The sequence below is a fragment of the Prunus dulcis genome, chromosome 1 (genome assembly GCF_902201215.1).
Source record: "Prunus dulcis chromosome 1, ALMONDv2, whole genome shotgun sequence".
NCBI classification, from domain to species: Eukaryota; Viridiplantae; Streptophyta; class Magnoliopsida; order Rosales; family Rosaceae; genus Prunus; species Prunus dulcis.
This window is the reverse complement of record NC_047650.1, coordinates 38,647,688-38,660,159: the sequence shown is the minus strand read 5'-3', so window position 1 is coordinate 38,660,159 and position 12,472 is coordinate 38,647,688. Positions and strand designations below refer to the sequence as shown.

The 12,472-nt window shown below is 36.2% G+C and overlaps 1 protein-coding gene across 4 annotated transcripts; it reads right to left on the bottom strand.

Moving 5' to 3' along the window:
• Positions 1–3,238: 3,238 nt before the first annotated feature.
• Positions 3,239–9,093, bottom strand: LOC117626320 (uncharacterized WD repeat-containing protein C2A9.03-like). 4 transcript variants are annotated; one of them, XM_034357991.1, is made up of 10 exons: positions 8,860–9,093; positions 8,520–8,670; positions 8,265–8,435; positions 7,951–8,037; positions 4,824–4,958; positions 4,623–4,733; positions 4,437–4,528; positions 4,259–4,364; positions 4,079–4,165; positions 3,239–3,993 (listed from the first exon to the last, which is right to left on the bottom strand). In XM_034357991.1, exons 1-10 carry the CDS (start codon positions 9,054–9,056, stop codon positions 3,580–3,582), a joined length of 1,551 nt encoding a protein of 516 aa, XP_034213882.1. In that variant the 5' UTR covers positions 9,057–9,093; the 3' UTR covers positions 3,239–3,579. The 4 variants fall into 4 exon arrangements, with proteins under 4 accessions (XP_034213882.1, XP_034213891.1, XP_034213902.1 ...); XM_034358000.1 differs by having other exon boundaries at positions 3,298–3,993; positions 8,265–8,432; positions 8,860–9,050; XM_034358011.1 differs by lacking the exon at positions 8,860–9,093 and adding an exon at positions 6,098–6,148 and having other exon boundaries at positions 3,298–3,993; positions 8,265–8,432; positions 8,520–8,606.
• Between the last annotated feature and the right edge of the window lie 3,379 nt (positions 9,094–12,472).

The following is a 12,472-nucleotide window of genomic DNA, read 5'->3' as shown; positions in this document are numbered from 1 at the left end:
CAAAACAAGGTGCCTAGCATTAGAATGAAATTTAAGGTTACAATTTGGCCACCTGAGCCACAAGCATGCCAAAAAGGATTTTGGTTCACAAAAGTCTCAAAAAGGAGTACAAATTAGTGCAACCACCTCCTTTTGCCACGAGTTACAGACAAGTCAAAGTGATTAAGGCTTCTCCTTGGAATTTCATGTACACCGTCTAATATGTTTCCAATCAAGGGTGACAAGTAATGGAGAAGGTAGGCCATTGATGGTTGATTATTAATTCTTGAAGAATGCTGCACGCAAGGGTTCATACGCGGATGAGATATTCTAGATGTTGATACATTATGAATTTCACAAACACCACGGCTAAAATCAATTTATGCGTAAGTGACTGACCTTAATGTTGTTCTTTAGTTCTTTGTAACTAGAAGTCTAGAAGAAGGGGCCATAGCAGGGAGGCCCAGGGCATTGAATTTGAATTGTTTTGCGACTAAGCAACGCAAAGTAATAGTTGTCGTTGTCATTTTCAAAGGTGGGTTTCATGTCATTATAGCCAAAAGATATTTCAATGGATTCGGTGGGTGTCCTCAACTTCAACTTTTCTACGACACTGCCCATGACTCTTGATCTCGACTGTTTATAATTTCTTCAAGCCTCTTCTTCTTATTTGCTGATACATATGCCTTTTTCCAATTGTCAATTGCCTGAGCCTCAGGTACAAAAACAGTACCAAGTTTGATTTGAATTTGAATTTGAATAGGACCAAAAAGCCCTTAGTGAGAGCATCATGAAGACTTATGATGCCCAACCTATCAAAAGTAATGTTAAAACAATGAAAAGTTTTTAGGGCCTCGGTTGGAATGTTGCATAAAAGCGAGCAGATGGAATTCTCAAAGTCTTCTGAATTTTCTCTCTGTTCAATCTTTCCAATTTCTTTTGTTCTTATTCGATTTCTTTTTCTCTCCCTTTTCAAACTATGTTGGTCATTCAAGAAGAAAACTATTACTAGCTTGTTAATTTTATTCACCAAATGACGTGTAAGTATACATACCTATTGATATTTGATATTCTAGAAATTCACAAGGTTTGGAATGAGTTAATTTTCGAACAAATCAAATGATACAATTACATTACTCAAGGAACAAAATTATTGAACGAATTCAGTGACTTGAAGATACATAGTTCTAAAAGATTGATGATGAACTTGTGTGTGAGTAGCGCTATATTTACACTTGATAGTTATAATTTTACACTCTTGTGAAAGAGGGAATGATAATGTTATTTGCAATTCTTCACAAAAATACAACTAGAGAGTGTACTGCAGCTAAATTCTCACTTCTTGTATACTTCTTTTTTCTCTTAGAATCCTACTTTATAATCTAAATTCTTTTGTTACCAATTTGGCACTTGGTAGGGTCAAATTTCAATGCCTATAAGTAAACCTAACAAAGGTGTTTGGAAATATCTCTTAAGATTTTCAAAAAGACTGGATCGATCATACTCCTCTAGCATCTCCAAAGGAAAATGCAAAAGAGTATTCAAACCTCATTTGCCTTGCCATATTAGCATTTTTACGCTCTAAGGGAAGAGTCAAATGGATAGGCAAAATATACATACTCTTCTCAACAAAGCAATATTGCATACTTCAAAGTGAAGAGGTATATTGAGCCCCCCTTACTTTTTATGATAAAATATTATATCTACTCTCTCACCTACTTTCTATAAAATATAATAGTAAATATAAAAGATAAAAATAAATAATATAATAATGGTTTGTAGACTTGCATTGCCGAGTACCTATGAGTGAGTGACCAACTCTTTTCATAAGGTAAATAGATAGGCAACATGCCAATTAAATTGTATAGTACAATTTTGCGTATTTCATATGCAGAATTCTTAGAGATTATTATGAGGATATTATTTTTATCCAACTTTTTATAATATTGTGGATAGTGGATTCGTCTTTGTGGTTTTATGTTTATTTAGCACTCATTATTCATCAACTTTTAATGTAATTAAGTAAATAAATAAAAACCCCACTAACGCATTTTTTAATGTTAAAATTCGACCTTTTTTTAAAATAACGAAAGTGAAAGGAGATGAGAACGAAAGAGAAGAATACATGAACTTTTTAAATTTATTTATTTTGTGTGTTTGAGAGTAGATAATATGAAAAACAGTGTTTGTCTTAGCTAAGCCTGGGAACAGCCAAACAAAGTCCAATTTATAAGTATTTGGGCTAGAGTCTTGGCCCAACTCAAACAAAACCCACTTACCTCTATTATTAGTATGTGTCTCGTTGTTTTCCGTTTTCTTTTCTGGGCACAATCGCTCCCTTCTCTGACTGAAAGAGTTGACATTGATTGAAAAACAAAGCCAAAAAAGAAAAGGGAATTCACACACGCACATGTCACGTTTACTTACAAGTAATAAGAATGAGAATAAAGGGAATGGTTTTCATTCATAACTTCTCCAATATTTACTTACACATAAATAATTATTAAACATGCGGATCTTACCTAAAAATCCTTAATTAAATATCCAAGGACTCGATTTCTTTGCAAAGCTTTTTATAATAACTCAAAAGGAGGTTTTACCCATGCCAACTAAGACAGGCAACAGTGCCTCCATCTTCTAGATTACATCTACCATATTCATTCAACACTAGACTCCATTTTAATTTTCTTTATTGACCAAAATCTGCATCCTCAGCTCCTCCATTTAATATTATCTTAGAAATGTTTGACAGTTTTCTGTTGCACCAACCGCTCTGAATACAAAACGAATTTCTATATATATATATATATATATATTAAATGAGGGGAGCTTTGAATGGAAACTGCCTACGATATCTATAATGAGCGGGACGCAATTGCACCCAGAACATTCTTAGATCCTTTTCATGACAGTTCCAAATCAAATTAAGGAAACCAGTGAATGGACCTATATTTGGTGGTAGTGGAGATACTTGCGACGTTATTTCGAGTCAATCACTTGCGATGTGTTTTAACTTTCGGATATAAAAATACAATTTTCCAACAAGTCAATGCATGATACTGCCACGATGGCATCCCCTTTACATGTAAGTTATGCAGCAGTCAATGAATTCTTATACATGAAATGGATTTTTACAGAAGCAAAAGAAAAATGCTGGACTAAGATTGAAAATTTTCTATCACACATTTTTACAATCTTTGGTTTGGCTACAAAATAGGACTGAAACCAACAATACAGGACAATAGCAAAAGATCAATGGTTCAAGAATTTTAAAAGAACAAAATATTGAATAAACCATATCTGTTTTCAATATACACATTGACCGGAATGACCTTTACAAGACCAGAAGTTGTTCTCCATTTCTGCTTACTCAAAAAATACTTCACAGAAATAGGCACCCAAACGACAATTAAGAGAGCAAAATGCCAACACCATGTTTTTTTTTCCCTAAAAACTCTGGATCTATCTTACTATTATAATTACGGAGGGACCCTTGAGTTCAAAGTCCCCAATAGTATTTGCAAACACTGTTAGTTAAGAAAACCTCAGCTAAAAATACACCGCCATGTTTACACGGGTGCTGGACTTGGAGACATTCCACTAGAACACTGCTTCTAGATATTGGTTGTGATGCCTCTTGTTGAACTCTAATACGCTACCATATGTGCGATCGGCGATCCCAACAAACAGAGCTTCAGTGTCGGGGCTAAAGGATATCCCGGCAATCTCACCAAACAGATCAATCTCTTGTCCCTTGATACACCCAGACTGGGTATCCATGATGTGAACAAAGTCTGCTGGCTCAGCCATGGCCATGAACCGGCCATCGGAGCTGAACTTAATGGCTCTTATTGCTCCCATCCTTCCCTTCAACACAGTGAGGGACTCTGAGAGGTTCCTTATGTCCCATAACCTGCAAGTAGTGTCTTGATTCCCAGTAGCCAAAATTTGTCCGTTCGGGTGCCACGCAGAGGAAAAGGAATAGTCTAAGTGTCCTTTGAGGTTTCCAATGGCCTATGTCGAGTAGGTAATAGATCAGAACACTTCATGTGGTTTGGATAAAAAAATAAATTGGCAGCAAAAAAATAATGCGACTTACTTTTCCAGACTGGGCATCAGCAATCAAGCAGTCTGCACTATCACCAAGAACTGCAACCAGCTTACCGTCTGGACTAACAGATGTGTTCTGCCAAGAACCATTAACGAAATAAGCAAACATGAGGAATATAGAAAAGACAGATTGGCACCATAAATAACGGTTTTTGTAGAGGGTACTTACATTTACAGACCAATCAAAGGAGAATTGATTTAGGCAAGCAAAATTTTGGACATCAAAAACTCTGACTTGAGCATCGTTGTTTGCAGCCATTACCCTCATTGACCCACTACACACAGAAAAGTTCATTTATCCTCCTTCCAAGTCAAACAACCTATATAGTTTATGGCAGAGAACTTACGTAGGGCTTTGGAAAATGTCCACTGCATTTGTGATGGCATTGTCATCTGCTGTTACTTTTGAGCAGAAAGCAACTCCATGTTGATTGATGTGCTGCCCAACATAAAAGAAAAATATCAACATTGGGAGAAAAGTGCTACGACAGATTCAGTACACAAACGAGCATTTTATTTGAACATTTCCATACCTTACAGATGAGCTCGCCTTGGAAGCCCCCAACAACCAATAAGTTTTCCTTAACAGCCATAGTGCTTATCTGCACTCTAGAGAGTGGCTGAGACAACAACCCAGGTCGTTTCTGAAAGAAAATACCAACTTAAATCAGACATTTTTTTTAGTCCGGATTTCAGCAATGAAACCTGACTAAAAAAAACCAAATGTTTCATACCTCAGTAGGCACAATTGGTCTTGATACATTGAGTACTTCTTTCCCTCTCCTGAGCAAAGAGGACCAGTGCATTACTGAAAAGTTCTGCATAAGGTATACATCGTGCTTTGATGTGGCCCATAACAAATTCCTCAGCTGCACATGAAGAAAGAAACCAAGTAGACGGACATCTTAGCAACAACATTCCGCTATCCAAGAAAGCAAATAAGAATATTAAAACAACCCCATATCTGTGTATGCCAGATGACAAATATGAACTAAAGGTAAAAAAAAGCTGTAGAAGTCACATAAGACAAGTGTCGGAGGTATCAGCTAATTACAAAGTACTTTTCTATTTTGTCTTCTCCCTAGAGTGTCTTTCAGAGATTATGCTTTATTTTATTCCTGGATTATAATTGTGCCATAAGCTTTAACATTGTGTGCAATTCTTTTCTACTCAAAATCTTGTTGCAACCGAGTACCTAATGAACTACTGAAGCCAAAGTATATAAGCCATTTTGTCTGAGTTGATACATAGGTACCCATAAAAACTAATATCATTAATGTAGTACTTATAGGTCAGTGGCCAGTATATAAAAACCATGCATCATTTAGCCTTTACTTTTCCAGGCCGGTATAAGTTTTTGTAAGTTGGAAGACAAAGTTAACTCTAAGGCCCTGAAGTGATGGGTAGTGACATGGAGACATCCCATGCATATGCACTTCTCCGGGTATGAGACAAAGGCATTTGAACAAATTTCCACTTAGGCAAGACTACAAACAGGTCGCTGGGCAAATAAATTTGGGGATTAACATGACAACCACATCAGCCAAGGGAAGTGCATCCAACCATTAAGAAAGTACAGGTAAATGAAACACAATGATCACTCTTTGACCCTCACAGCGAAAGAAAAAACCAACATAATAAGGCAGAACAAATTATTATGAACAATCCAATGACATTCTTAATCACAAAGAGACAGACAGTATATATACTTGAAAAGTAGCAATGCAAACCACCATAACAAAATATACCAGCCGATAGTATTGTAACCACATCAACATAAACTTTGGATGACAATAAACAAATGTCAAAGAAACGCAAATGTGATGACCCTGTATGATAAATGCCAAATTAAAGCAAATGTGAAGGCCCTGTATGTCTCTAACAACTCTAGAGAGAATTCAAAGTCTAAGAGAGCAAGGACTGTGTAAATCGGGCCCCGTAGGATCAGAAGTACTGCCACTACTTGCTACAGTGGCCTCTTAAATGCTTAGATATTTTCCTATCATACCATATAAACAACGTCGCGCCAGCAGCTCTAAGTTCCACCCTGCTTTAAAAGCTGAAATAAAAGAGAGCAATAGCAGGCCTAAATGCAAGAGATGGGTTAAAGTGAAATATTATTGTCAGCAGTCAACAGAAGCAATATATTTACCACCACAAATAAAAAAATACAAGGATAACTAACATTCAAAAATAACAATGACTATGCAATATGCAAAAGAAATGGCATACAGAAAATCAAGGCATAAAATGCACATGAACCATTTACAAGAATATTTGAATTGCATGAGTAACCACTGTTAACTATGTAAGATACAAAAAGCGAGGGGATCCAATTCATCTTAAGTTTGAACATCAACCATAAAATGCAGTGCAGGTGACTGGTGCTCAACTGTTCACAACTAATCTTACACAAGTATACCTTAGTTAAGGGTTAGTTGTTGATATAACTGACATTTTAGATCCTATATCAACAAAAAGGTAAAACGGCTAACATACATCTTACTTTCAATTATAGTGGCTGCATAATGAGAAAATCTTTGACATCAGTAATGCAGAAGACACAGCAGCGTGTACGTGTGCACAGGTGTGTGTGTGTGTCTAGACATGCCTCATTATTTTGAAAAAGAAGGTTCATATCACCAGACGATATATCAACATTAACACCAGGTTCCATATCTCAGAGATACCAAATCGTACCATAGCCATTATGCATTCATACCCCCCAAAATAGGCATTAAAGCATCTCTTTGTGGAAAGGAGCAACAGACAAAATATTCAATAATGTACCTTTGAATCATGACAATTTAATTAATAAAAAATTTATACAAGCAGATCAAAGTACATAGAAAGTAGCCTTTATATGTCTGCTAAAAGGGATCTACTGAATAAAACCCAGTTTGATGCCATTATTTGCGGCATTTAGCAGTTCAAAAACATTTTTGGCCTTAGGCCAGTGCACAGAATATATTGATCTGACACGCATCTGAAATCAATCCTTCCATAAAAGGTGCAATTAATTTTCTGAAAGGATTCAACTGCAGAAAAGTGCCCTCAGAACAAGGTTATCCTTATCCAAACTACTATATTATAGGGGGAAAAAAGTAGACCAAGAAGGGGTGATCTAAATTATATAAAACTGATTTGGTCGAAATTGATTCTGTTTTTATTTAAGTTAAACAGCAATAAACTATCTTGACAATAAGATGTTCGCCTGTTGCCTACAGTTTAAGCAGAACCTTAGTTTAGGTTCACGAAGAACGCCAATTACATCTGAGATGATACAAGATCTAAAATAGGGCCCAACAAAGACAGAACCATTATGAACTCCATACCTTCCAGTGAATGGTTGAGGCACAGAACCATAATCACAAATTAAGATATCCATCATAAAGGATAAAACATTTTTACAAGACCTGCAAAACTACCAAACTAATAATATGCATATAACTACATTAAAAAACAGCTATAAATGGAATCTTATATCCAGCAGCAAGGCACAAAATTCAAAAGGATATAAACTTTATACACACAGCATGCCTTCAATAAGTGACAAAAATAGCTAGGATATTATGATGGGCAATGCCCTTGAATAATCGAATGAATGCATGCAATATGAATATCAATAGTAGTTTTAAGAACTTAATGTATCCAAATGATTGCTAAATGAATATGAAGATGAAAAATATGCAAATGTTGCACCATTACACATGGATGAAGTTTTGAAAAAATAAAAACAGGGAAGTGAAGGTTTATATGAACTCAACATCAAAATATTCCTATGTCTTCAAATAAAGTCACAAACCAATTTTCTTTGAAAACATTTCAAATAGTATATAGAAGAAAGCACAAAATCTCTACCTGGAAATGGACAATTGTAGACTTGACAATCCTTGTATTGTAGTGAAAGTCATAGAAGGTCTTCCCCATCTCTACTCGCAAGCACTCCTGTCAACATAGTATGTTCAGCAACAAGAAGATTCACAAAACTTACAACAAAAACAAAATTGATATAGCCGCTATAATGGGTAAAATAATTTCGTTTCACAAAGGACCGACATCAAAACATATGTAAAGATCAAGCCTTGAAGACCAACAAGGCATTTCTAAACCCGAAAAATACAGAACACAGAGGCAGAGGCCACAAAAAAGAGTGAAGAGTACAAAGTAGAAACCTTTTCGAGGTCTTGACGAGGGCGAGAGAGGCTCTCGTAGTTCTTGTACTGCTTCAATCGTGTCTCACGATACTTATCTCTGGTGAAGTTAAGCCTCTCCCATGGAATTCCCTGTATGTCTTTCCCGTTTCTAGCTTCCATAGCTGAAGTATCAGTCTTCACCTTGCTCTGCTGCAAATTCACCAAATATCACTCCTATGGTTTAAATTGTATAGAATTACCAAATTCAACAGGAAAAAAACAGAGCTCAATTACCTCATCAAAGTCGTCCTCAAAGTCTGAGCCGGCATCTTGGCTCCCACGGAGCTGGTACTCAGCAAAAGCGTCGTTGTCTTCGAACTCAGCGACGTCGAAGTAGTCATCGACGACATACTCCAGCTCGTCGTTCTGAAACTGCGCCATCAACCTTCACACAACACACAGAACCCAGAACCTCACCCCATTAATCTTTCAACTTTTAATTTCTGAATTTCAAATTGAACTTTCAGAATTACAAATTAAAACACCAATCCGATAACCAATGAACAATGGCTTTGTATATAGTCAATTTATACAGCACGAAGCTAAAAAATGAAAACAAAACCGAAGTAAATACCTTGAATTGGGGGAGAAATCAGTTGGACTGGTGAGAAAAACAGTGTGTGTAGAGTTTTCCCGAGAAACAAACAGAAAAAGTAAGCGTTTTTGTTGGCGTGTGAGAGAGAATGAGACGAATCTAAAAGATTGAGAAAGTGAAAAGAGAAGAAGAATCTGGAGCGAGGTTTGACAAAAGTGCGAGGAACGCTCAACCATTGACGCTCTACTTATAGTCGTTTCAGAAGAGAGAGAGAGAGAGAGAGAGAGAGAGAGAGAGAGAGAGAGAAACGGTGGACCCGGAAGACGAAGCTGGAAGGTGCCAGCCAGCAAGTAAATTGCCACAATGCCATTGTGTATTTTTAAAAGATTTTATTTTTATTTTTAAAATTATGATTTGATATGGTACCGCTGGGAGAATATAAAATAAAATTTATAAAAAAAATCTTTTAAGAAAACTGCTTGGTCTATTTTCCACCAACTGCCACAAGAGGTCGGCTACGGTTTGACTGTGCTGTCGCGCCACAAAGACCTGACAGCTGTCAGTCAGTCACTTGGACAGTTAACCCTACGGCCATAAGTGGGTCCCTGCCCTGCCACCAATGTATCCAAAATGAGATGGAGCCCACCGGATACAACCTACGGAGTCCACGTGGTAAGCTCACAGCGTGAGTTTCACAGCCTTGGCAGACCCAGTTGCCACCACGTGGCACTCGCAGCTGACGGGTCCCACTTACCTCGCTTTTCGCTTCGGATACGTTAAAATTCGCTAACGACGTTAAAGAAAAAACGGGGTCGTTTATTGCCCTGGTCTGGTTAGTTGAAGGATTTAGCGTACACCGCTTTCTTTTGTAAGAGGTCGGTGTGGTCAGGGTCCCACTGCCACTACAGTCACGCGGGCCCACCATGGAGATTTTGGTTTGGATGAGGTTGTCGATAATCTCTAATCACTAACCACTAATCAGTGTGGTTTGCTTAATATTGCTTCCAAAATCAATGGGTCGTTTTTAACCTTTTTGATTTCAGGTACAACTCCTTGCCCCTAACCACCCCTTTTATCGTATTTAGTTTCGAATTTTAAAAGTCATTTAGATTTTTATTTTATTTTATGTTTTTTCATTCTTGGTAAATTTTTATTTACTTTTTACTCCTTAATTTGTTGGAGAGAATCATATTATATATCACGATAAAAAGAGACGTAATGATACAAATTCAATTAAATGATAATCTACATTAAATTTAAATTCTTTTTAGTTAAGTATAGTACAAAAGATAGTCCCATTATATGTGGTAGATCTAGAAATATTGTTTAAGGGTTGAAGTATAAACAGTGGCGGACTCAGGACTCCCGAGTCAAGGGGCACAATGTAAAAGTGTAGAAATTTTTTTTAATAAAAAAAAGTAACACTAAAAATGAAAAAGATAGTACTTTCATTTAAATCTCCAAAAATTAAAATATGAGTACAACACTTATTCGGCAATTAAAATAATATATTTATTAATTTTTATTGTACTAACATATTAGTTAAATATATCACTGGGGTAAAAGGTTTAAAGGATTTTATTAATAAAAAGTTGGGCCATACTTTTTAAAAAGACCTACAAGTTATTAATAAAACTTTGGGCCATACTTCTTTATCATTATACATGGCCCAGACTTTTTTAAAAACCTACAAGTTAGTGAAACACTGAGTTTCAACAAAAATGAGGAATAAGCTAGGGCAACTTCATGACATCATCTTCGTCACTGCCTTTGCAACCCAAAAAAATCCAAGTCGTGGTGCTGCAAGAGTGCGTTTGGAAGAAGGTTAGAGAGCATTGAGTAGCGCAAGACAAGCCTACATGGGATTTTCATCGAGCACCTTACGTGCACATAAGGGGTCGCTAAGATGATGGCCAAGGAGTTGTTGGTGGAGTCCACGACCAGATTTCTGGCATTCCAAAGGGTTGTGCGACCCTTCTTATCTCAATGTGCGTCCGCCATTGCGTATAAAGTATTTTGAATCGTGTTTGTATTTGTATTTGTGTATGTCACTCGATTAATTAGCTCCATTTTCAGTCATGTAATAAAGTTAGCTGCATACTATATATATAGTTATTCTCTCATCCGAATGTCCGTATGTTATTATTGTGCGAATACTATTGTAAATAATAAGGAAAACAAGAAGAGGTAATATAAAATACATACGGACATCAATTACCAACACAACCCGTTGGATATTTATTTAAAGTTAATACTCTTTCTCTCTCTCTCTTCTTGAAGGGTGTAGAAAATCGATGAGAGAATAATCCAAGGAAATCTATCTAGGAACGAGTATTAGCAGAGTCTAGATTAAAGGTAAAATCACACCAAGAGGCTCTCTCTCAAACTTCAAGGATATATAGATAGAAAAAGGTAAAATCATAAGTAACAGATTAATATCAAACAATGCAGATATTGGAGGAAATTAACAAGGAAGTGCTTATAAACATATCATCACTGTAATTCTTCTGAGCGAAAAAGAATTCCAACAATTCCTGTCCAAAATAAGAAAGCAACTTTTTACCCGTAAGGCGATGCAGCAAGAACAGGGTAACATTTTTATAAGTGCATGTGTGTTGTGTGGGCATGATTTAACTATGCTTTCATTGGACGGGTGGTTAAAGTTTGACATTTATCAACACCTGCCCCTTGTTCTAGGTTTCTTCACTTCAAGTGCACCTATTGACCAGCATTGCGACATTATTTACTCAATTCTGTATTTTTAACAATCATATTCTTTGTAACATGTAATCCATAAGAATATTATCTAGATCAAAACAAAATCCAATTAAGTCTACACAGCAGACCAATAAGTTGAAATAAAAAAGTAACTCAAATTTGAAGGACAACCTGCATGTAGATGTCCTAAGTAGAGAGGGCATCTGGTGAGCTAGAACATATGCATAGGCGATTAAGCAAAGAACCTTATACTCCCTGAGCATGCATGGTGGATTTTTAATATTATTAGAATATAAAAAGGAAAATTGATTAGAAATGTCTTGTGTTTCACCCAAACATAGACACTGTGATTTTTAAAAAAAAAAAATTATTTTACCTCGATTTTGTTTATTGATAAGAGTATTTTAGAACATTATTCATTATTTTAGGCCATTATCCAAGTCTTTATTGTCCCCTTTTTGAGTTTTTACTTTTTCAAGGTTATTACCCGTATAAAGAATTTAGCATTTTCATGTTTAATACTCGTATTGTACACGTACATATGTATTTTTCATGTTTAATACACATTTTTTTTACAAAATTTTCTATAATACACACAAAATTCACGTATTATCCCTCAAAATATTGGTAACTTAATAAACCTACACACTCTGTACTTGCATTATGTAGGGGCTTTTTCGTTCCCGCCGCTACTGATGGGCCTGAGCTGCTATAAAGAGCCAAATATATGAAATTGCCCCTTAAGTCTGAGTTCAAGGATCAGACCCCAAGAGTGTTTCGAAAGGGTAGCTGAGCCTTAGGAAATACCTTGGTCTTCTTCACTAATGAAACCAACAATGGCTTACAGATAGATTCTTAGATTGGTATGAGAAGCTTGTGGCATGAAAGCAAATCAGTCATGAGTTTAACATTAAAGAGACAGATGGCTATGAGT

Excerpts from the sequence above, each read along its gene's own strand:
- LOC117626320 (XM_034357991.1), bottom strand. The coding sequence starts at position 9,056 with ATGGTTGAGCGTTCCTCGCACTTTTGTCAAACCTCGCTCCAGATTCTT. Across the intron at positions 4,959-7,950 it reads CTACAATTGTCCATTTCCAG|CTGAGGAATTTGTTATGGGC; the intron begins GTAGAGATTTTG and ends CTTCATGTGCAG. Across the intron at positions 4,529-4,622 it reads AAGGCGAGCTCATCTGTAAG|CACATCAATCAACATGGAGT; the intron begins GTATGGAAATGT and ends TATGTTGGGCAG.